The sequence below is a fragment of the Perca fluviatilis genome, chromosome 7 (genome assembly GCF_010015445.1).
Source record: "Perca fluviatilis chromosome 7, GENO_Pfluv_1.0, whole genome shotgun sequence".
Taxonomy (NCBI): Eukaryota; Metazoa; Chordata; class Actinopteri; order Perciformes; family Percidae; genus Perca; species Perca fluviatilis.
The window spans coordinates 24224243-24249345 of record NC_053118.1 but is presented as its reverse complement, the minus strand read 5'-3'; the positions used below and the strand labels follow the sequence as shown (position 1 = coordinate 24249345).

At 40.3% G+C, this 25103-nt stretch overlaps 2 protein-coding genes across 5 annotated transcripts; both read right to left on the bottom strand.

The window, feature by feature from the left end:
* Positions 1–5791: 5791 nt before the first annotated feature.
* Positions 5792–15198, bottom strand: gnl1 (guanine nucleotide binding protein-like 1). Its single transcript, XM_039805108.1, has 12 exons — positions 14981–15198; positions 13629–13776; positions 13012–13148; positions 12740–12891; positions 11512–11583; positions 10256–10448; positions 9966–10064; positions 9654–9836; positions 9116–9294; positions 8721–8907; positions 8029–8169; positions 5792–7916 (listed from the first exon to the last, which is right to left on the bottom strand). The coding sequence occupies exons 1-12, from the start codon at positions 15051–15053 to the stop codon at positions 7651–7653; spliced, it is 1830 nt and encodes a 609-aa protein (XP_039661042.1). The 5' UTR covers positions 15054–15198; the 3' UTR covers positions 5792–7650.
* A 725-nt stretch (positions 15199–15923) lies between these two features.
* On the bottom strand, positions 15924–24193 carry znf384b (zinc finger protein 384 b). Of its 4 annotated transcripts, none has more exons than XM_039805092.1 (12): positions 23961–24193; positions 23178–23300; positions 22265–22332; positions 21891–22113; positions 21134–21250; positions 20688–20833; positions 20526–20611; positions 19571–19795; positions 18218–18385; positions 17609–17687; positions 17334–17492; positions 15924–17202 (listed from the first exon to the last, which is right to left on the bottom strand). In XM_039805092.1, exons 3-12 carry the CDS (start codon positions 22328–22330, stop codon positions 16840–16842), a joined length of 1632 nt encoding a protein of 543 aa, XP_039661026.1. In that variant the 5' UTR covers positions 22331–22332; positions 23178–23300; positions 23961–24193; the 3' UTR covers positions 15924–16839. The 4 variants fall into 4 exon arrangements, with proteins under 4 accessions (XP_039661026.1, XP_039661027.1, XP_039661028.1 ...); XM_039805093.1 differs by having other exon boundaries at positions 24063–24191; XM_039805094.1 differs by lacking the exon at positions 23961–24193 and adding an exon at positions 23716–23877.
* Positions 24194–25103: the final 910 nt, after the last annotated feature.

Sequence of the window (25103 nt, the reverse complement as noted above, 5' to 3'; positions counted from 1 at the left end):
TAAAAGCCTGGGGAAACGTCGTCTGGGAACCATGATGTTGTTTGTCTGTACAAACCTTTGTGGCAAACCATCCAAAAAGTTGTTGTGACATTTCAGTCTGGACCAAATAACCGACTTTTAAAGTGACTCTACCGATACAACGTCCTCTTTTGTCTGTATTTTCTGTTTTTAATGATCTTATTACTACTTTCAAGCAATCTTTTCTTCACCCTTTTGAAGTCAAACAGTGCTTATAGACACAGGAAAGAACTTTAAACTTAACAGATTCATTTTACTGGCTGACTCAGTGCAGAATCTCTCATAGATACTCAACTATCTCCTGGATGAATCTGACCCTGCCTTGAGTGTCCTTGTGATCATGCAGCTGGATGTGTGTGAAGTGTGATGAGCTCAGTGTTGTCAGGGGAATGTGGGGAGAGAGAGGGTGAGATGGGAGGGAGGCAGGCTGAGGGGAGGTGGGACTGGGTGTTGGTGTGAGGGGGTGGGGGTTGGGGTTTTTCAAGATGACCCCTCACACAGTCAGGAGTCCCTGGAGACCCTCTCAGCTGTAGCAGCACACTTGTGTCTCCTCTTCCTCGTGGCTGGAGGTGGAGGACGAGGGAGGGGTGATGCAGACTCTTTTTGGGTGTCCGGTTTCTCCCCCTCCCCCCTCCCCCCCTCAGAAATCCCCTCTGTACACATGAACACACACATCTGACAGTGTGGAGGACTACAGCCTGTGCTATGGCATTTGGGAGGCTCATCTACAACTGTCGCCCTCTGTTCAAACTGTACCCACTGTAGGATTTTACTTCCCTTTTCCTCACCCCTTCCCCCTCTCCTCTCTTCTCCTCTCCTCTCCTGTCTGAGCCAGCCCTTGAATGAATGGTCTCCCTTTCTTCTCTAATCTCCCTGCGTTGCTAACAATAGAGCTCCAGGAATTATTCACTATAACCACCAGCGGATGTACTCTCTGATCTTCTTTGTCTGGCCCTCCACCCTATACTGTCTTTACCAATTATTGTGTGTGTGTGTGTGTGTGTGTGTGTGTGTGTGTGTGTGTGTGTGTGTGTGTGTGTGTGAAGACATATAATTATAGCTATCCTTTAATTATTTTAATTGATATTCAAATTGGACGAAGCCCAAAGGAGAAACAAAACTCAGCTAATATACTGAAGCAATTTTGAACGCCTTGCTTGAGGACTTTATTGCCATGGTAACCCAAGTCTGATCTGCTTCCTGTCTCCACTGCTGGATCTCAAACTCCCTCACTTAAAAAAAAAAAAAAAACCAGGCACACTGTTGCTGGCTCCTTGCAGGGAGAGTGAATGTTGTGGCGGATTGGAAGCAGCTGAGGACAGGACAGGGTGGGTGGATGAGGATGGTGGTGGAGGAGGTGGGGGTGGGGGCACAGAGGGCGTGCGAATGAGTGCCATTGCAATCCAGTGAGAGGTGGTGCTAAAAATACCTACTGACACATGGGCTCCAACTCACAAACAGGGTCACAGACAAACACACAAGCCAGTGACCAAAGAGGTCTCATTCATGCACCACCATGCACAGAAACACACATATTCATTATAAAACATACCCAACACATCAATGTGACAATTAAAAAATGTATAAAGCCTAAAACACTATTGAAAATATAACTGAACTATATAATACTAAATCCCTCTGAGTTTGCATTGGTAGTGCTTTGTGTTTTGGAGAGCTCTATATCAAACAGAGAGCAGGCACTTTCCTCACTCAAGCACTGGTGCTCTGAACAAACAAACCCAGCTTCCATATTGTGACCCTCTGGAGAAGGAATATAGCAAAGCTGCTCTGTACACATTGAGTAGAATGCTCGCTGTGGCTAATATTGTTTCCGAGTTTACCTCATGATGACATGCTGCCGGGATGGCTTACTAAGCGACGATCACCTGTTACAGTATTCAGGTTTGTGCCTTGGTTTCACAGGCATACAGTAACATACTTTGTTACTCTCCTCCATTGCAGATGATGGTAGTGGAAAACCAACATGACAAGAAGCCGAAGAGGATATCCAATCTTCAGGGCCGAGGCCTCGCCACCCTCTAAAGCACCGCTGGAGCACAGGACGCTGACTGGAGGGACAACTGCCCAAGTTGTAAATCTGTGTGTGTGTGTGTGTGTGTGTGTGTGTGTGTGTGTGTGTGTGTGTGTGTGTGTGTGTGTGTGTGTGTGTGGTCCCTGTATATAAGTGAACATTTTAACACAGCAGAATAGGGATCTCTGGCACAACTTCACCTACTTCCAAGGTGCATGGATAAAGAAAATTGTCTCAAGAGGTTTATCCTGAGGGGTTTGGCCCCTTGTTTGGGAACTGGACTAAACTACCTGACTGTATATAAAGCAGGTCCACCTCGAGCAGCTGCAACAGTAAAATGCTGCTTATGCATTGTGACATTAATGATAACAACCCAATAATGCCATGTAATATATCATACCATAAAATCAGTCACAGGGGACATTTTATTGCCAAAAATGCGCTTTTACTTCTGTACTTTTACTTGAGTAAAATATCTGAATACTTCCATTCTGGCTATCCACCGCTGACCCTCATAATAGTTTGTGACCCACCTTTTTTTTTTTTACTTTTTAAACTTTTTATTTTTTGAACTTTTTATGTGACCCACCTTTTTTAAAGGTGATAAAACCATACAGTCTAAGGATAAAACTGATCAGGGTTGTAATATCATGTAACACTATTAACACCAAATGGGAAGCCTGTGCACAATCAGCTTGGTGCACCTGACTGTTAACTGCAGCAGAGACTCATACTAATACTGGCTTTGACAGCCCTCTAGTGACCACAGAGCTGTACCTGCCAGATGAGATGTAGAACTATAATTTACTATAATGAGACTTACTGCAGTTTAGTTGTTTTTATTAGGCCAACTGGGACATTTGATTTTAGTTTTTGTCTTTAAAGGAAAAGCTAACACACTATTGTTGTTCTCCCTCATCCTGATTGCTTTTTACAAATTCCCACTCACTCTTTATCTCACCTGCATGTGTGTGAGTGTGTGCATGTGTGCGTCTGCAGGGCCCAGGGGACCGTATGAAACCAGACTAATGAATTTTTCTGCTCTGCTTAAGCTCAGGCGCTCATATGAAACCAATTCATTCTCCCTGGTCTCACCCACATGTTAGCCAGGGTCACATAGGGAGCATGAATGGGACAAGTAAAAGAGAGGGGGGAGAGGGCAAGGGTCCCCACAACAACCTGATTGCGTCATGAGAAATCTTTCCAAGAAGAAAAAAAGAAAAGATCATATTCAAACCACATGGGCATTTTAGGCGTGACCAGTGCTGGCAGCAAAGACATTTAACACAGCAGAATTTAATTAACAGTTTTGAAATTTATGGTGTCATGCTCCAGTAAATCTGGGGCCTTTGTCTGGCTGTAATTACTGCCATACAGGTTTGAGGGCCACAACATAGTTAGAGCTCTAGCTGGGGAAATTAAGCAGCTCATGGCTCTGGCTACGAATCGAAAACAATTCCAGATGATTCCTCTCTTCCCTCCTCTAAATTTATCTAGTCAGCAAATAGCATCCGTGAGTACCATACAAGTTAGCACTGAATCTAAATTATGCAAGGTTAGGGGATTTCCACCCACTTCCATCCCGTAAATAATAATTATGGCAGTCCTTGGTGGTGATTATCATCATACTGTCTCAGCCACTCATGAATGGTGCCCAATGGGTCACGACAAACATAATGAGATAATAGCATGAGCCAGATTTACTCTGACAGGAGGATTTGATTGGCATAAATAATTTGACAAACACTGTCAATACAGTTATCCCATATTGACTGATGAGACATAAATCTCAAGCGTATGTTTCACATTTCTGATGCACGACTATGGAAATTGTTTTATTAGAAGCTGGGAGGGATGATAATTTATTCCTTATGCTTTACAGTTAATAAAAGCAGTGGCGCAGTGGACAATGCGTGGAGGTATATTTTATTGTTTGAGCCATATCTTCCTCCCATGCACATCCTGTTTTATTAAATGTAGTCATGTAAGACACACAGTGGTATGAAAATTGGAAGTGCTTTGATAAACAAACACCATTATAATAAAAGCAAACTCACAATGTATCCCAGTGCAGCATCTTTTTAAGAGACTATTCTCCTATTCACTCTTGAGGGGATCAGACACACAACATAAAACCAACACATAAAACAAGCAATGTATTGTAATATTACTGCATTATAATTATTAATGCATTAATATGTAAGCATCATTAATGTTGCTGTTGGTAAAGGTGGAGCTAATTTCAACTACTTTTTATAGTGCTGGTTAGCTTAATCCATAAAAACTACGGTCACGATTTTGATTCTAAATAGAAAGTCAATCAGCTGAGCTTTCAATTTTGATCATTAAAATCAAAAGCAATAACACACGACAGCTAGCTTACTAGTAACATAAGACGCAGCGTAACGTTAGCTTACCAGTAGCTTGCATCTGCACTTTTCCGCAGACACCATGGCCACTGCAGGAGTTGGTGATGATGGAGAAACAACAGAACTGGAAAATCCTCCTGCTTCCCTGAAGTCACTGGTGTGTGGCAACATTTTGCCTTCCTGACTTAGCTATGTAGCTAAACCAACGAGGAGGTAATGTATGGAGTTGGCTCCTTCATGGTGCATTCAGGTGCACCTCGTAAACTCTGAGAAACTGTTGTTGTATAGTCCCGTTCTACCATCTAGGGGATCTTAGGCATTGCTGTCACTGCTGAAAAAAAGGTAAAATTAAAATCGAATCGTGAAATCCCTAATAAAAATAGCTCATAATTTATTAGTTGATTTATAGGCTACTTGTATAAATAATGTGAATCTACAAAGTAACTACTAACTGAAGCTATAAAGTAGTATAAATAGCAATACTAAGGTAAAGTACAAGTACGTCAAAATTGCACTTAAGTACAGTACTTCAGTAAATGGACTTTGTTACACCACAGACACTGGCATTGCAGAAGCTAATAAGTTTTAATATTGGACTGTGCATCCATCCATTTTCTATATCTCCCACGCAGGTTAGATTGGAGTCTTTCCCATAATGCATTTAGCAAAAAGCACATAGCTCATAATACTGTGCTTCCATAACTCATAGATATGTAGCACATCATATAGTTTTACATGTAATGAAAGACCCATTTACAAATGGTTATACCATGAGAGCTCAAGATTGCTAATTACTTAAATTATTCCTTAATGATTTGTGGTCGGGTGCATCTTACTTCATTTCATGTTATCTGCTTCATCTGACATTTACCGATTAAGTAGTTTCGGAGGACTTTAATTAGATCTGAGTATGTTGGTACACCACTATCAGCAGATCTCATAGAAGTAAATATCTGTCTTTAGTAAAAAGAAGGTCCCTAAATAATTACAAGACAACTCTAACCACAAACATCTCCATGAAAATACATTTAGAACGGTCTATTTGGCATTCAGGCAGTGTACAAAGTGTAATTAGTCTGATTATGTCCAAGATGTCCTCTTTGATCACAAATCTCTAAAATGTTGTCAAAACATTTAAAGGAAAAGTTCACACATCATCTGTTCTCAGTTTAATTATATGCATTTGAAATGAGTAGGAGTTGGCATGGAGGGTATGTTTTATTTTTTATTAAAACAAGAAGTCACAGAGGGTTCATCATTGAAAGATCTTTCCGACATGACAACATATTTCTTTCAACATTATCTCACACGTTACAAGTAAATATCTTAAAGATGTCTTTAAATAAAATACAAAAGCAGTCATGGACACATATATGGTTTAGAGGATTATTTTCTTTTATTGCAGAAAGCAGTCCAGTCATCATTGAGCATAGGATTGAAATGAGGAATGCAGCCTGAACACAACTCAAGTCTAAACCCCACACTCTCCAGACGCTGTCAGTTTGAATATTTTCAAAAGAAAACAAAAATTCACATCAACACAACTAAAAGTCTGTTTTGTTTCTAACAGTATGGTAGTGTTGAGTAACTGCTTTACATTGTACCAATGGTAGACATGACTGCATGTGGCTGCAGTGTGATGCATTACACAGTAACACAGCACTGTGCTGTAGAGTTCCCCAGTGAACAAATAAATGAGGTACGACAGCACACAATAATACAGCACTCAGGATTGTAGCGGGGCCATCACACAGTAAAGTAAGTGTGTGTGAGAGAGAGAGAGAGAGAGAGAGAGAGAGAGAGAGAGAGAGAGAGAGAGAGAGAGAGAGAGACCGGTCAAACAGCAAAAATTTCTAATTTCAACATAAAATTTGCTAAAAACATGGCATTACCAAACACTTTAGAATCGCCTGCAGCAGATGTCTTAACAGCATTAAAATATCGGACCTTGAAATTGAGAACTGCGTCAAAGTTATAGTTCATGAAAGAACACAGATGAAGTGTGTAATGTTATTTATAATGATGGACAGATAGGAAGCTAAGATGGCCAGTCTCTCTTTCTGTGTGGTTAAAGGAATAGTTAGCGGTAAATACGCTTATTCACTTTCATGCAGAGTTAGGTGATAAGATCCATACGATTCTCAGATACAAGAGTGGCATCAATCTTCTCATCTAACTCTCAGGAAGGAAGCAGATTTCCCAAAATGTAAAACTATACCTGTAACTGATTGTTAAGCAGTCTCTGTTGGCTCAAACCCACTGCACTTCCATTAGCATATAAACTTGCTAAATGAGTGTAGTCAAAACCCTACACTAAATACTGTAGATCTCCAGCAGCATCTAAAGGATCATTTTTCTAGTAGTTAAAACACTACAAGTTAAGTTCCTGAAACAGCCTCATCCAGCAACACAGGATTCAAAAACACTCTTCTCCCCCAATTCCAAACATTTTTATTTTAATTTCCTGCTGACTCTGTAGAATCCCACCATATAAAATATCACGCTCCGATACAATATTATCTAAATCAAAACCAAGTTCAAATAAGTGAACCTCTAACAGAGCCGTAGTACTGGTAACCGCAAAACCGTTTGTGTCAAATGTTGGTTTTATTCATTCCTCTTTTTATAGTCCAATATCTTCCAAATCCTATCTCCACACCCTTTGACCAAAGTTGTGACAAACTATGGTCAACAAAGAAGATTTGGAGTCATGGTCTTAAATCTCCAGCTGCTCTGAGAGCCAAATAGCTGCTCCACGGAATGACATCATATCGACGGTGCATCTGATTTGTTTTATCATCTTTTCCTGAACTTTGGCATCTCAGCTGTGAAGTCACTTATCAATAAAGAGATGGAAAACCAGTTGGTTGATTATTCCAGGCTGAGGGAAGTTAATTTTACTTTTGCTTCTAAGAACTACACGCAAAAAGATCAAATCAAACCAAACCAAACCCATTCCTAGAAGCAACACTAAAGAACAATCTTCATGGATGAACAAGCAGAGCAGAGGCACAGCAAGGAATACATGAATATACTCTATAAATTATAGGGAGAAGGAAATGGGGTGAATTCATTAGAATAGATCATGTTAATGGACAGAGAAGGTAATGATATGAGAAAAAAAGAGAGAAGGAATGCAGATTTAGGAAAAAAAAGGAATGAAAAGTGCACAGGGGTTAACGGGGAGAAGTCAGGGAAGAGAAACAACTTATGGCCGTCTGCATGTCTTTATCACTCGCACTCATTTTCCCGAAGGACATTGTACATGTTGACAGTAAAGCCAGACGGCTTATCTTCCTTCCGTATTGGATGTCCAAACCCCTCATCTTCATCATCTCCGTCCTCATCATCGTCTGCGTCCCGGTCTCTCTCTTCCTCTGGCTCGGTGCTGGACTCTCCGTCATCATCATCGTCCCTCTCTCCTGTTCCTTCATCCACCGTCGTCCTTCCTTGCAGTGCAATAATCTCCGGCAGGTCTGGGTGGTTTTCCCAGTGCTCTGTAGACCATAAATAATCCAAAGAAATCAATTAATTCCACCCACCTGCCGTTTTAACCTTTTTAAATACACTTGAAGCTGAAATGATGAGTCATAGAAAAGCCTCTTTTACCTTTCAGGCAGCTGTAGCCAGGTGGTTTAAGACAGAGGCACAATCTGCCATCAACTGCCAACCGCAGGATACTGTTAGCTGCTCTGTAAGCATCGTTGCGAGCTGCTTTTGCTGTCTTATAGCCTCTCCTCTCTGCCCATGCTAAAGAATGCAAAGACAGATGGAAGAGAGAGACATGGCAGGTGTTAGTGACAGTATACCAGATCATGGTATTGGCTATAATTAAAAGGAAAAGTATGGTGATATTCTTTTTCTTTAAGATTATTTTTTGTGGCATTTTAGGCCTTTAATTCCACAGGACAGTTGAAGACATGAAAGGGGAGAGAGAAGGGGAGTGACATGCAGCAAAGGGCCGCAGGTCGGAGTTGAACCCGCGGCTGCTATTGCGAGGAGTAAACTTCTATATATGTGCGCCTGCTCTACCAACTGAACTAACCCGGCCACAATGTTGTTTTTCTATTAGCCAACACACCTCAAACATCACTGGCTCAAAGTGGGGATTGGCTTTTAAAGAGGTTTATATTTTATCGATAATGGGCCACGACTTGGGTGCCTATTAAGGGAAGTTGGCCATCTTAATATTTGTACATATGTACGAAGGTGGTGGTGAGGTAGATGAGTAACTGTGCACATATGATTCCCAAACTCTTAAAAGAGACAACAAATTAGAATGGTGGGTGTCCCAAACTTACCTTCACACACATCCCAGGCAGTCCAGTTGAGCTCTTCAGACCCCTGGCTTCTATTATGGGCTTTGTTCTCCATCAAACTGGGATGTGTGAGCTTCAGCGCAGAGCGGAAAGGGGTCCTTTCACACAGATAACCAACTGAGCTGTAGGGCTCCTGCAGCTGAGACACTGGGTAGATGCCTGCCAGAATCTAGAGAAAATAAAACAAAAAGGCACAGATAAAAGAAAAAAAAAAAATCAATAAGAAAAACCAGAGAGGTCCAAACTTTTTGAAAATGGCATACATATTGTATAAAAAAAATTAACAGTTGAAAGATAAAATCAATAATCCATCTTCCCAAAGGTGTGTGAGTGCGCTCTTTAAAATGTTCACAAAGTACACAAAAGTGAAGCTGTACCTGCAACTGTTTATTGACCAGGGAGGGGAAAACCAGTCCAGGGCAGTCACAGAGTTTGACTGTCGGGGTGAGGTAGTAAGTCTGGAAGTATTTGGTGTGGCCTGGGGTTCGAGACACGCTCACCACCTTCCTCCCCACCAGGCTGTTTATAACCGATGACTTACCAACATTTGGAAAGCCTGCGGGGGAAAGAAGGGATAGGTTTAAGATCAATCTTTAATATCGACAAATGATGTCCCCAATTTGGTTTGCTGATGTTAGCCTGAAGTTGTCCAGGGGATTGGAGAAAAAGCTACTTCATATTTTGATGCAATTATCTTTGTAAAGTAAAAAAAATAAAAAGAAAAAAGAAAGAAAGACTGAAAAACTGAAAAAGAAAACTGGTTAAGATCTTGAGAAAATATCCCAGTTAAGGAGTTTCTTAGAAACTGCTTTTCTTTGCAAGATTTTGTTTTGGAATAATCAAAAAAACTCTCACAAAACTTTCACTGTATGTGGCTACAGGGTTCTATTTCTCAGTGTAAACTCAGATGTATACCTATGCAGCCTAGTGTGAGAACCCCATCTTTGTACAGCTCATGGGATGGGCTGCTCATCTCCATAGCGCTGTCAGTTTGATGCTCCATCAACACCGTCTCTGCTCCTTCATCCGGCTGCTCCCCATCCAGATGCTCAGCAACGGCATCTCTCTTAATCTTCCGCTCCCAGCTGGATAGGTCAACTTTGAAAACGAGAAGTAACATTTAAAACAAATGTGAATATGCAAAGAGTCACGTTTACAGAGACAACTGACAGAGGATTTTATGGCTTTGTTAGGAGTATGCAAGATTAGAAGTGGACAGACACCCACCTTTCCCTGCTGTGATCTCCTGACAGGCCTTCAGGATATCTAAAGGACCTCCAGCGTGACTCCAGTCAGCCTTCTTCCTCATCCTCTTCTTCTGGAGTACTACAAGTCAGCAGACAGACAGATGGTTATTCTCAATGCAACAAGAGTCAGTCGGGTTATTCTGGGGATGTTGCACTAAAACAAATTCACTGAGTGACAGGTTTATTACAATTTCAATGTCTTGTCTATGGTTATCTTTTCCATCCTCTATTTTTCACTGTCTCCCTGCCTGCTACCCTCCCTCTGCTCACCTGTGCTGTAGGGCTGTCCAGGGTGGGAGGTGAAACAGACTATTTGCAGGTGGGGGAACTGGGAGGTCATGTAGTGTTTCCAGGCGATCACCATTGGAGGAGGACACAGGTCGGCTTTGTTCAACACCAGGATCACCTGCTTCTGAATATCTCCTGTGATGTAGTGGTACAGGGCTGGAGGGAACTGCAGCACCTGGGTGGTTTAAATGAGGATACCCATTATTAAAACAGCAATAATGACCTATTCAACAAAAACTACTAGATCATATCCTTATTAATAGAAACGAGACAAGTTGTGCTGTTTTTAACTTAACATTAATACTGGAAACTGTAGACTTCAACACAAACTATATCTAGCTTCAAAGTTAGAATAAGTAGGTCAGGAGCTGAAGTCTTATAATTAGAACCAAAGAACTGGATTTAATTTTACCTTGGAAATTAAGTCATGAGTAACAAATTATATTGACACAGAACCTTAAATAAACCCATTTTCCCCTCACTTTATCAACAAAATTACAAAAAAGGATTTAATGAGACACTTATGAAGGACAACAAATGGTCAATGTGAAATATTTTGAGACATTGCTAAACTGAACTGTTGATCTAAGGGTCTAATTTATCCAAATACATAATATGACTATTTAATTTGTCGTCAAACAATAAGCGCCAGTAAACCAACAAAATTGTAGTTCTAAAACCATGGACCTAGTAATATATTTCAGTATCGGATATGATCATTTTCTCCCTTTCTTTGCCCCTAAATGTACTTCTTTTTTGTGTGGCTTTCATTGCCTTTATTTACAGGACAGATTAGGTGTGGAAAGTGGGAGAGAGAGGTGGATGACATGTAGCAAAGGGCCGCAGGATAGAACTGAACCCTCGGCCACTGGGACAAGGACTGAGCCTCTGTACATGCAGCGCACGCTCAACCAGGTGGGCTACCCAGGCGCACCCTAAATGTACTTCTATGTTCATTACTAATTGTCTTTAAATCTTTCCAGGTTGTCAATATTCCTTTTATTTTGTCTTGACATTTTCCAAGATAGAGCATCATACATGTATCCTGTCAAAATAAAAATAAGGTCTGTTATAATGTGAACAATCATTTTGGGTGGCCGAATTGGCAAACAGAAACATGACAAATTTGAAAATGTGTGTCAGTTAAATAAACAGATAAATAAATCGAGACCATGTCAGATATTCAGACACTGTGTCTCCATCTAGTGGTCTGATCCATCCCGCAGGCTTTTGCTTACTGGGTGCCTGATGTCCACAATGAGCAGGATGACATCTGACATCTCCAACACTCTCCATAGCTGCCTCCATGTCTAAAAGAATGAAAAAAGGAATGGGAAGTAAGGTGAAGTTTAATACTGTAAACAAAACAAAGTCATGTCCATCTATGAATTCACAATTTCTGTTCTTATTGAGCCAGACAAATTATTAGGAAAGAATGGTAAATTAAGATTTTTAAAACACATATTTATTATTCTGTTTAATGTAATGTTTCTTTTTAATACCATAACAATAATAATATCCAGTCAAACAGGCATCATTTTTTTCCTCAGCTCCACTTAAAAAGCCATCATCTCTAGATTACTGAGAGACACTTATTACAGCACCAGCTGCTTCTGCTGTGATGTGCCTCCTGAGCTCAGAACACACTTTGAAATTAAATGACCTGCAGGGTTTTTGATTTAGAAAAATAGCGTTACCATTTTTACAGCCTGAGCTAAACTGAGCAATATCAGAGTCCCCAGTGGAACATACCAGACAATAAACAGGCATGTAAAACTATTCTTACAAATCCCCACATGATCTAACTTCACCACAATGAAATATTCAGTTCATGGTAAGTCCTGGCGTTATATGCTGGATAACAGCCTCACCAGTTATGTCTATAAGCAGGATTACTTCATGCTGTTATCTTTTGTCAAACATTTTAACAGGATTCATAAATACTAATTTTGCACAGAAAAGGTACTGCTTTTAAAACCTGGATCTCATATAATAAAAATGTTTCTATGGCTGTGTGCTAAACCTACTGCTCTCAGCTAAAGAAAACAATTAACACTGAGGGCATATTGGCTCAAAAGCAAGTGTGTACACCAGAGAACGTTAATAAATGGACTAATCCTGGTTCATCAGAAAATTGGCTAGGTCTGACCTTTATTGGTGTGGGATTTAGTACAAAGAATGGAGTGAATTGTGACTTGCTGGATTAATTGCTAGGACAAAGACTGGAAAAGTATCTGAACTGAGGCATTAAATATACAGTAACAACAAAGTTCATTTGGGTTGTTAACACAATGTTGAAACTTGAAAATGAAGCTGCGTCATTCACATTGCCCAGATCTGGTCACCTAACTGTCTGATATTCAAAACAAAACGAAAAGAAATAATTTAAGGAAAGAAAAAGAGTTTCTGGTCCAGCACTGGCACTTTGATGGTCAAAAAGCACTGGAGAGTGTTTAAGTAACTTACCTCCAGGTTGTGCTCAAAGTGGCTGAGAGAGCCTGTGGGGTTTCTGGAGTGCATGTCATCCAGGTAGTCTCTAAACATCTTCTCCTCTTTCCTCAGCAGGTTCTCTCGTGTCATCTCATAACTCCAAGGCGGTCGCAGTGGGAAACCAAGACCTGGCAGTGAATAATTAAGTTTCAGCGTGTCAAGCAGTGACCCACTCCATTAACCTACTCTACTCATCTGTTTAGCTTATTTTGAGGATGTCATGTGGAAAGCATTAAAAACAGCCAGACCTTTCTCTGAGGGGAAGATGTCACTGATGTTGATCTCAAGTTCTTTGTCTGAGACTGGCTGCAGCACCTTCTCCCTGGCCAACTTCTTCCTCTTTTCCACTTCCTCCTTACTCTCTTTCTCAAAGTGCAGTCGGAACCTGAAGACAGGAGTGTGTGTTTATGTTTTGAAATCATTTCAAAACATGCATCTACCCAACGATCTACTTTTTCTAGATTTAACTTCTCATCACACACAAAAGAAACAGATGTCTTAGTCAAAGTTAGATGAACACACTGACAATACAGAGTATGGTGTTTTCTACAACTAAATTAGACCAATCAAGAAAGCCATTCCCAATAAAACAAAGTCACATTGCTACAACTGGCCTCCTTTACTTATTACATGCATGCTCTGACATATTACTCCAATTAATTATCATAGAGTAGCGACTTAATTATCAATTCAAGCATCCTGCTGCTACTCCAGGCAATGCATTTTAGATACCACTGACTGTCAAAGAACAGACACCAAATGCACAATGTGTATTCATCTCAGCAGAATTTTACATCTTCCACAATACCATTCTTTTAATAAAAGTAAATCAAAGGGAGTATTAGTAATGATAACGACAACTCACCTGTTGGGGTCATATCTACCTTCTCTGCCAAAGGGCTGTTGATTTATTCTCCGAACATCAGTGGTCTCACTGTCTGAGGTGTCCGACTGTCGCTCTCCTCCTCGCTCCACACTAGCATTGCGGCTGCTCGGCCCTGAACCTGTGTCACCTGGAAGTCAGGGGTAAAGATCAGGAATCACAGTCAAACACAGGGAAATATCCAATACCAATGTCAAATTTTTCCACTTATATCGAATGTCACAGATAGTCAATATGTTTCTAATCAGGTGGCCTCAGCAAAGTCCCAATTCAGGAGGAAATGTGGCTTCTTCATAAGGCTAAATGCGCACCACTTTCATTGACATGAACTGAAAAACGCTTTCAACTTGAAAAAAAAAACTTAAGTTACAAGTGCTTGTTTCAAATTGTTCTGGCTCTACAATAGCCTCCTGCACTGATTAAGTTATGATGTTTAATAACAGGTAATTTGACCTACTAATGCATCTTCTAGAATGACTTCATACTTGGTTACATTACATTACATATTTTTATTGTAATATTTCTTTTCTAAATTTAAGTTATTGGCGGTTGCAGTACTTTGCTTTCTTGTTGTTTATTCCCTTTCATATGTTTATTGTGTATTGTATGCCCCAAACACACCAAGGCAAATTCCATGCAAGTGAAAACGTATTCAATAAATCTCATTTCGGATTCTGAACAGACTGGCCTTGTTTTGAATATGAGTCACTTTCTTACAAGTCATGGTATAATTGAACTCAGAAAGACCTAAAGAAATGTTCAAAGTGCCTTACTGGTATAATATTCCTATACTTTTCAAAACAGGGTTTTGAAATAAAATAATGTAATGTGCTTCAATATATTTCAAGCACATGGAAATCTTTGAGCCAACATCTGATCAGTGTTAAGTGATTTTGAAATTGCTCAATGACAGTACACTACCCAACGGCCTCTACTAATTTGGCACTCTATATTGTATCATTAAGGTCTAAAATAAAAATGGTTAAGCAATTTCTGACGCTTCTGTAACAAACGCACAAGCCTGTGCTATTCTGCTGTACTATTTACACCATGGATACATTAAGAGATGTTACAGCCGTCAAGTCCGAAGTCAAGTTACGTCACATTGCTTGTTATTACAGCTAACGTTAGCTAACAGAAAACATTGAGGTTTATTTTACAGGCTTAAATAAGTGGTTTGATGCTCTACTTAAAATATAACTCACAGACACACAGACAAACGGGTTGCTAATTTACTACATTTAACTTAGGTTAGCTAGCTAGCTGTGGAGCAAGAACCGTTAGCTAGCTAACTGCTAACTCTAGCATGGTAACGCTACAGCACATGACGTTACCTCTCTTTTTCTCCCGTTTGACCTGTAGCTGTTTTTTCTTCTGTTTGTTGCTAAATGGCTTTTTCCGGGGCATAATTAAAAAGTAAGCTGGATAATATATATAGCTATGTACTGCGTATTGCTACCTACAGCTTGCTTCTTGCCGTTATTTACATGGATGAAGTTTCTCGACTCCTACACTTTTTAGTGACGCCATATCCACTGCAGACCGCAGAGAATGGTGGACGAGACCACATTTCAGTGTTCGCAGACTGCCCGAGTTTAGGTCTTATTGGCTTTATTTAGACGGTCTTATTTAGAATTAACTTTACGCCGAGTAATCAGCCTTACTCCAAGTATTATGTACATGTACCAACAAAATGTTGCCTTAACGGACATTAAACCCCCTCCTCTTTAATGGCACAGTCCACTTTTGTAAACACCTCACTTTAACATTCCAGCAGGCATGCTTACATGATGCACAGTAGCATCATTGAGTATCATTAAGACTAGCATGCAAAACACAAGTTTTTCAAGTGTTACATATCTCAAATATCCTGGTAATAGTGTTTCTTGACAAACGTAAAACGGTATTTACATGTTATGATTGTAGAGTTGACACAATTTGTCAAATAATTACTAAATTGACAGAAAATTAATCAACACCTATTTTGATAATTGAATAAACCTCAGTCATTTTTCTAGGCCAAAATGGCAAAAACAAACAAACAAACAAACAAAAAATAGTTAGCTTCTCAAATGTGACTATTAGATATATTAAATTTTGGCCTGCAATCTAAAAGGTCAACTTGAGCTTTGGGAAATTGTTATGGGCATATTCAATATTTTCTGAGATTTTATAGGCTGAATGATTGAATTATCTTTTTAGTAACAGCCCTGAATAAAACCTGTCCCTATATAAAACCACTGTGGTAAATAAATAATTAAAATAAATAACTTCGCATTAGACTGAAACATATGAGAGGGTTTATTGTATTATAAGCCGGAAAAAAAGACAAATTTCATGTGTCAGTATTTCTATAAAGAACTATTATAAACATTGTTATCATGGAAGTATCATAGCAAGAACACATTTGTATAACATTACTTTTAGGACATACACAAAAAGCAGTACAATAGGATTACATGAAACGTGAACCATCACTGACCAAAAGGTCATGTGAAAGCCTGCGAATGAGTAAATCGGTTATATGGATTATCACATCTTTTAAACACACAATCATACTTTATAAACTGGTAGTATCTATATATACTTGATTGATATTTTCTCTTTCCTGAAAAGGAAAATTACCTCTATGTTGGTTTTAAGGTTAAAAAGAAATATTTGCAGTCATGTATTTTACAACAATAGTAGAGGTAATAACTGAAAGTCTCTGTAGAAAGTACAAAAATTTACCTTCACAGTCAACTACCATTTCCCTCAACAGAGAGACCATAAATTGCTATGGCCAAAGCTGTATTTGTAGGGAAGAGCATGAGGTGATGAAACAACAATGAAGAGAAGCACTTTGACTCTCTTCCTATCATAAAACCATCACTGTGATGGACTGAAACACACTTTATTGCAGCCTTTACATGCACGTTCTACTCAGACAGGACAGCTAAGCAAAAGGAAAACAAAGCAAACAAGGCAGACAGAAAAAAAAGACAAATTAAAAAAATAAAGTCAAATCATAGTCTTCAGTATATGTCACCATATTGTTTGTCCTGTCTGCCTCAAACCATCAGCCAGGCACAGTCATGTGTTCCAAAGTTCTTCTATCATCTTAGTATTGCTTTTATTCCTCGACTCTCCATCCTCAATTTCTTGAATCAATTTTAACTTCCCCACCCCCCAAACTCCCTCCTTGTCATCACCTCTAAGAGTTGAGGTGTTCCACTTGAATGGTGGATGCTGACACAGTGAGACAGAGGTTCTTGTGGGAAGTAAGGTCAGCTATGCTGACAGGTTTGTACTGGATGTCACTGGCAGACACTGTCTTGTATTGGTGCATGTCAAATGGACAGGAGATGGTTTCTGTCTGGGGGTAGTTGCTTTGGCTCGGTCCTTGCTGGCCTCCGCCCGCTCCTCCGCTCCCAGCTCCCCCAGGTTGGCTTGATCCTCCATCTGCGCTATCTACCCGGCTCTGACCCTGGCTTTGGTTCTGTTGTGCCGCCTGTGCTGCTGGGGCAGTTAGCTGGTCTGGGTTGTGTTTCTCCATGTGTTTCACCAGATACGTCTCCTGAGATGAGGGGAGGATAGGTAGAGGGGGAACCAAGGGATACATGATTACATTGTGTAAAATAGCTGGCAGGTGTCTGATTCATAGTCTTTCATGTAGAACTGCACTTCAGAAATGGACATTTGTCTTACTGAGGTATAAGTGCGGTTGCAGAGACCACACGAGTAGATCCTCGCATGCTTGACTGTGTGAGTAGACATGTGCACCTCCAGACTCGCTGCATCTACGTATCCTTTATTGCAGTTGGTGCACTTGTAGGGCTTGTCCTTGTTGTGTTGACGCCGGTGGGACTGGGACAATATTGGTAATTGAAGAAAAGAGTTTTACAGTACAGTGACTGAGACAAGGAATAACTAACACAATATATGCACTCTCTGTATGAGAAGAAAATGAAAATATTTCACACCTGTAAATTCGAGAGTTGGGTGAAGGATTTCTCACAGCCTGGTTGGATACACTTGTATGGCCGATCTCCAGTGTGAATCCTGAATAAAAAAAAGACAAACAAACACCAGTGTTGTCGTCAAGACCACCTAAAACGAGACCAAGTTATCACCAAGACCAGAGTGTAGCCAGAGCATCGTCTTCTGTTTCCTGCATTCACTTTCTTGGGAGTGTGTGTAAAGCGGGCAGGGAGAGGGGGGTTTATGGTAACAAATTTCAAATTAAATTTGAATCAAGTTATTGGTTGCATTTGTAAATTTTAACACATAAATCAGACAATGCACAGGCAATGTAGCGAAATCCCTGCAGTTGTGGTCTTGACCGCTCTTGAAATAAAATCTTGAGTCCTCTTTATCCAAGACAAGAGTAACGAGTAAAAATGTGGTCAAATCCGAGACGAGACGGAGACCTTCAAAAATTGGTCTTGAGACCAAGACCGATACAGAGTACTACAACACTGACAATCACATACATGTACATACACAGACTCCTATCACTTTCATGGTGATCTAACCTGACTGCAGAAAGACACTGAGGCAGAGGAGAAACCCAAGACCAGTAACTCACTTACCGGTTGTGCTGCTGAAGATGACTGAGCTGTCTGAAGCACTTTTGGCAGTAGGAGCAGGTGTAGGGTTTCACTCCAGTGTGGATGCGGACATGTTGGGCCAGGTAGCTGGAGTTGGCAAATGACTTGGTACAATGGGGACACTTATGAGGCTTTGACTCTGTGTGGTTCCTGATGAGGCCAGGCAGGATGGTGAAAGAGAAAGGGAAACAGGATTGTAAAGGTAGTCTGAGAAAAAAACATGATACTGTGCTTGGCACATACTGCAAAGTGATTCGCTCAATTTTTCAAAACCTCTCAGGAAGGCTACTGCAAACAAGTAAAGAGAAGCACTAAAATATTTGGAAAACCGTTAACAACAAAAGTCAATGAAAAATCTTTATAATGTTACACTTTTACTGCTCTACAGAGTCAGTTGTAATTTATATTGCTTTAAATGCAATGTATTTATACATCACAACATCACACATTACAATCCCAGAATAAAGAAAGAGTCAGAATTATTTTGACTCTGCCCTATTTACGTGTATCCTTGTGCTCTGGATGATTTGGACGTATAAACAGAAGGACAAAATCTTGAATGTAACAATTGTAATTCAAAGGGTTTCACAAATTCATCCATAAAGATCAACATTCCTCCAGAAATGACTGTAAATTGATTTGATGACAGCCAAAACAGAACAGCAACAGATGACTACAAAATAAGCAGCGAGCAGGAAAGCAGAGCATGGCAGCAAAGGATTTCTATCACACATCGCCATTCAATGGAGAATTTAAGAAAAAGCATTGAAAAGGAAGTATACCAAACAATAACACAATGGGTTAAATGGGGAAGCACAATACTGCATTTAAACCTTCATTTCAACATTTTATTCTAAATGTGTGAGTGTTTCTGATGAAGAAGCCCTGGCAGGAGAAATGACATGCAGATAAAAAGAAACATGTAAGTGGGAAAATGCAATGCAAACAAGTATGGAGAAAAGCACGTATTGTACACATAAACACACAAATGAAAAAGGGTAAATATTATCACTGTATCAATTAATATAACAGAGCTCCATGCATTTCAAATGGCCATTCTGATTATTGTTTAAATTATGAAAAATCTTCTTATGGACAAAGCCCAAACTTAAAAAGGTGTCATTTGAGTTTTCTGAATAGGTCACTTCTGGATGGAACTGGTAGCCAACATCTACATGGCAGTGTAATATGTGTCTGCACACTCCTCAAATCTCTTCTGCCGGAGGAAGAAGAAGACAGGAGTCTGGACTTCAAAAAGGGGACTTGGCAGGACAAGTTAAGAGGACAGGGGAATATGGTACGTGGTCTGTAACGGGGATGAGGGGTCTGCAGTACCGTGTGTGCTGCTGTAAATGACTGAGCTGCCTGAAAGATTTCTGGCAGTAGGAGCAGGTGTAAGGCTTGGCCCCGCTGTGGATGCGGATGTGCTGGGCCAGGTAGCTGGAGTTGGCGAATGACTTGGCGCAGTGTGGACACTTGTGAGGTTTGGCCTCTGTGTGCGACTTGGAGTGGATCTGCATGTCAGACTTACTGAGGAAGGTCGCCGCACACATCCGGCACCTACAGGCGGAGAGACACAGAAATGGGAGGGCGGGATGGAAGAACAAGAAGAAGGAAGAGGGACACATATACAGAAAAGAGATACAAGAGAAGATGGAGAAGGGAAAAAAAAGGAAATGAAGGAGGAGACAGGGCAATGAAGCATTGACCCACAGAAATAAATAATATATGATAGAAAATGAAACTCACAATAAAAAGGAAAATGAACAATATAAGATATATCAATGAAGACAGAAGGGGGAGGGGGTAAACACAGGGAAAGATGCCAAGGGAGAAATCAGTGAAAACTGACAGGGAAAGGTACGTAGATACTATAAAAAGTGAAAAAGCAGGACACAAGGGTGCTTGAGAGTTTACAACTCAAAGAGCATGCTATATAAAGTTAAAGAGGACAGTAGAGGGCAGGTAGCGATTAATGTCCAGTGTGTGCAGAGGCGGAGAGAGCGTCTATGAAGCACTGATGTATTTGTATCTCAAATACATTAAGAGAAGGAATCAACCATCCACTATAAAGCAGGCATGTTCTGCCACAACATGCAGTGAAGTGTGTTTAGAAGAGGTGTATGTGTGTGTCAGATGCTTATGCAGCAGCGCCTAGTTCACCTATGAAAGCTGAACATCTCTATTTTGATTTTGACAGAACACAGAGGAACAGGTGTGTTTGCATTCCACAGCTAAAGCGAGGAGAAATGGGGAAGCACGACAGGTGTTTGTTTTTTGGGCACCGTACCTGTATGTCTTAGTGCTGTCTTTTGGGCCATGGTCTTCCTCTGACAGCTCATATGGGTCTCCAGTCTGATGGTGCAAAGATGCCACCTGTCAAAAATAATAATAAGTTATTTGATCATCTTTTTATTATTAGATTTCCCTTTCTACGTCTGTATTTTCTTACCTGGCCACCAGCTGTCAGATGAGCCAGTATTAGGGTTTCATTTCCTGCAGGACCGACCCTAGACAGTGTTGTCTTCTTCTTTCTGCCTCGTTTGGAGGGCGCCGGCATCACAACAACATGGGACGCCCCGTCCCCTTCTTTTTTGTCTACAACAGGATCAACAGCACAAGTAAAGAGAAGAGAATACTCTTGAGTCCTTCTGTATATTAACTGCCCTCTACGTGTTGGTCTGTGGGTATATTAATGTCAAATGGATAATCAAAGTATGGTGCAGGAAGTCTCATGTTTTTAACTGTGCTTATTTTTTCAGGTGTAATTAACATTTGAGTAAGGACATCATGGTAATAAGAGCCTTTGTCACAGAAAATGTTATTAATGCAGTACATTTTAGATCCATATACAAGATATATCACATGATATGTGTGTCATCATTACGTGTGTTTTACCTGCAGAATGGAGTGCTGAAACAATCATGGTCGTTGCTGGATGATGACCAGAGACAAATGACTGAGAGGAGGTGGGAGAGACTAGTGTTCCCTGAGGAGTTGTGATGACCAGACCCGCTTCACAGAAAGCGACAAAGGAAGAAACAACAAAAAAAGATCACACATTACAAAAGGTAAACTATAGGCAGTACAAAATTCTAAAATTCTAAGTTGATCCTTGTGGACGGTGTTATTCCCATGATTATAGTCTGTCCTTGAAGTTCAGGAATTTGTCTAGAATTACGGGCTATTCCATTTAAAAAAAAAAAAAAAGTATATTACCAACCAATGTTGTGTACCTTGTACGAAACCTGGAAGTGTCACGATAGCGCTACAAAGAGTGTGACAGCACAGTGCTCCTGTTCCATTATTTGAAAGGAAGGCCTGAGGTTGTAGCGTAAATGGAGACACACAGGTGTTCATTTTACCCACAGTTCTTCTACTAGCAATGTGTGCTGTTAGCCCACAGTGCTGCTTGAAGGTAACTGGAATTTCAAATGGTTCTGATGAACTAAATCACTAATTGCATCACTGTTATTTTATGGTTTAGAACTATACTTAATCCAGCCTCAACCTTTGGGTTTTTGTTGTTGTTTTACGTTGGTCTGATTTTACTTTGTCCTTTGATCATTAAATATTAAGTCATGTATCGTGGAATAAACATAATTAGTCTCAACCTGAGAAAGATCCAGAAGGTTCTCCATGCAGAGACACTAACCTGCTGTCATGATGCCTGTGGAGGGGACAGACAGCATGTTCTGGGTGCTGTGAGCCGGGTGGAGGTGTGCCACACTACAAGCCTGCCCTCCTCCATCTGTCTTTGTCCCAGGAGTGGGGATGGTGAGAAGAGCTGTTTGGTAGTGGGATGCAGGGGAAGAAGAGAAGGAAGCATTCTTTTCCTGTTGCTCTTTCACCTTGTTCAGGAACATCGCATTCTCAATCTGTCAGTAAAGAGGAGATTTTTCATTTGATTACTCAGACTGGTCTCCCTCAATCCTCTTCTTGTCAAAAAACACTCCTCAAAAGGAGCTTATTCTTCTTCATGTCAATCCTAAAGAAACTATATATTCTTGATTTATTGTCCAGACTTACCTGTCCTGATACAGTGGGGATGGGAGACCAGAAATACGATGAATTAAAATGAGAGTCTTCCATCATTTCTGCAATGACACAAAAGCAGCAACCATTAATTACTGTTATGACCTAGTAAATACTACCACTGGTTACTTTGCAATGATAAATGTTACATACAAATACTACAAAGACATAACCAACAGTGCACAGACCATAGCAACTAAAGGAACAATCCTTCTTAACTCAAATTACCCATATGTAAACTAAAGTGCAAAAAAACCTCAAACACAAAATTTACAAAAAAGTGATTATCATTCCCAACTTCACTGAGAGATCTTTTAATACAAGACATAACCCTATTTACCTATATCAGTAATATTTGTGAACATACTACAGGCTTACATTTGCAACTATGAAGACAAAGATGAGACAGGTGATTCCCCACACCAATGAGGATATGCTACTTTTTTATTTATTTTTTTTTTTTTTAAAAAGGGCCCAGCCATGACCCCATTAACCTGCTAGTGGACCCAGGGCAGAAATGAGCTCCTGCTTCCCTATTAATCCCCAGGCTTGTTGCATGGTAATATTGAACACAATTTATTTTAGGAATATGCATCTTGTAGCAAAATACCAGATGAAATCGTAGTACTCCTCAAGACCTGTAAAAAGACTTGAATGTGTAAAATCAGTGGAGCTCCCCTTTAATTTCCACACAGGGCCCCTCTTTAAAGCACGGTCTCCAGATCAGGTAATAAAGCTGGACCAACCATAAGGGCCTCAGCATGTCAATTGATACTGCATATACTGACATTATAGCCTATATGATGGCTGAATTCCATTTAGTTGCTTCAGTTTCCTCATATTGTGCATGCTGGCTCACTGACACACTGTCCCTGTTTTCCTACTACGACAAGTCAATATATCTTACCACAAACTAATTGCCACACAGTGAAGCTGGGGGTCTGAGGGCCCCTGCAGGTGTGGGGCTCTTGGGGCAGTTGCTCACTTTGGCTGGTTGGTCATTCAGCCTTAGGCCCAGCCTTGTAGGATCCTACAGGCAAAATTACAATTAAATAAAAAAAGAGATAAAAACGAAAGGTATTCTGACTGACAAAAGAACATATATCGTTTTAATAACATAATAACTGATTAGCCAAAGACCACCTATGTGGTTTGTCTCCGAGATTAACATTAGCAAAAAGAAAATGTGTAACGTTACGTTTCCATTAAATAGTATGCTCCTGTAAAGTTAATAACATCAAATATGTGATGCAATGTTCAGCTTTCTATACTGGACTTCAACTGGAAGGTGTGGATTTAATTGGTTTGAGCACGACCTCAATTGTGTGGTAGGCTATTTACAGCAACTTGTTAGCTAGAAGTTGGCTCAACAGACCCACGTCACGCTTAATAACAACAACCAAACCTAAAGGTAACTTTTATGAAATGCCACAAATCAGATATACCGGTATGCATTGTTTACAATAGGCCGTAGCTCATCAGAACGACTCAATTTCGGCTGCTTGCATCTTGTAGTTAATCAGGCCCGACGTGCTGATTAACATACAGTTAGCTAGCACACAGCACAGTGTGTCTGTAGTAACGTTACCCCCCTGCAGCTGCTTGGGAAGAAAATAACAAGCAAAGCAAAAAAAACCAAAGGATAAAAAAAAACTGAAGCGAAAGAAAAAAACCAATAGACCATCCTTACAGACTTCCGGCTGTGTGGACGGGTGGAGAGGCGGCAGCAGAGTCGTGTAGCTAAAATCTTCCAAAAAATACTACCGACTGCACGGAGAATAGTAGCGTTTACCGGTAACGACGACTACGTCTCCCTCCCCGGAACTCCCGTAGCTCGGGACAATTTGGACACAGTTTCCAAATTCCAGTGAAGTTTTTGCCTTTTCGCTCTGTCTTTTTTTTTTTTTAGATTTTTTTTTTCCCTCCGGTGAAGCAGTTGCAGCTGCCGCTATCTTCACTTCCCCCGGATAACGCCGTCAGACAAAAGGAGAGTGTGTGTGTGTGTGTGTGTGTGTGTGTGTGTGTGTGTGTGTGTGTGTGTGTGTATATGTGTTGATGTCACTTCCTGTAACTGAGGGACAGTTAAATAAAAACGTTCTGAAATGTAACATGTCCTCGGTCAGCTAGTTGGTATGTTTACAACGGCGGTTAAATTGGGAATCTACCATAGACAGTATATAAGAAGGAATCTACACGGATTTTAACCACGTCCGTTCCTTATATACTGTCTATGGTCCGTTCATGGTTGTTTGACTTTGACAGAGTTTAAGTTGTGAGTGGAGGTAAGCTGCGTTGATGTGCTTTCGGAAGTAATAGAGTGCCGTAAGTGACAGGGTCATGAGGAACTTTTAATCGTTCCTTCAAATATATTTTGTTCTCTTAAATGACAATTTATTCCTTCATATTACTAAATTGTGCGCATAATACACTTTACCCCACTTTTAGTAATTTATACCCTCAAATTACTTATTAACTTCCCTGGGGTTAATGTGTGCCCTGAAATTAAAAAATAATTTGTTTCTGCCTAATTCACTCTCAAATGAATAACTATCAACCCGTATTCTGTAAATGTTTATCCTCCTCACACCTTAGGAGCCTACACTTGACCCAGGGGTCCAAGTGCTGCATTTACCCGCCAGGTGTCCCAGCTGTCCCAGCTGTCCCAGACCATTTTAGGCCTTGCCCCATTGTTTATCCAGCCTTGAGTCTGAGGGATCAGGGAGCCCCTAGAGTTACAAACTTATATAGCCTTGATGTTTGTGACTTGTTCTAGCTTCTCAAATGTGACAATTTGTTGAGTGTCCTTAAATATTATATATATATATATATATAT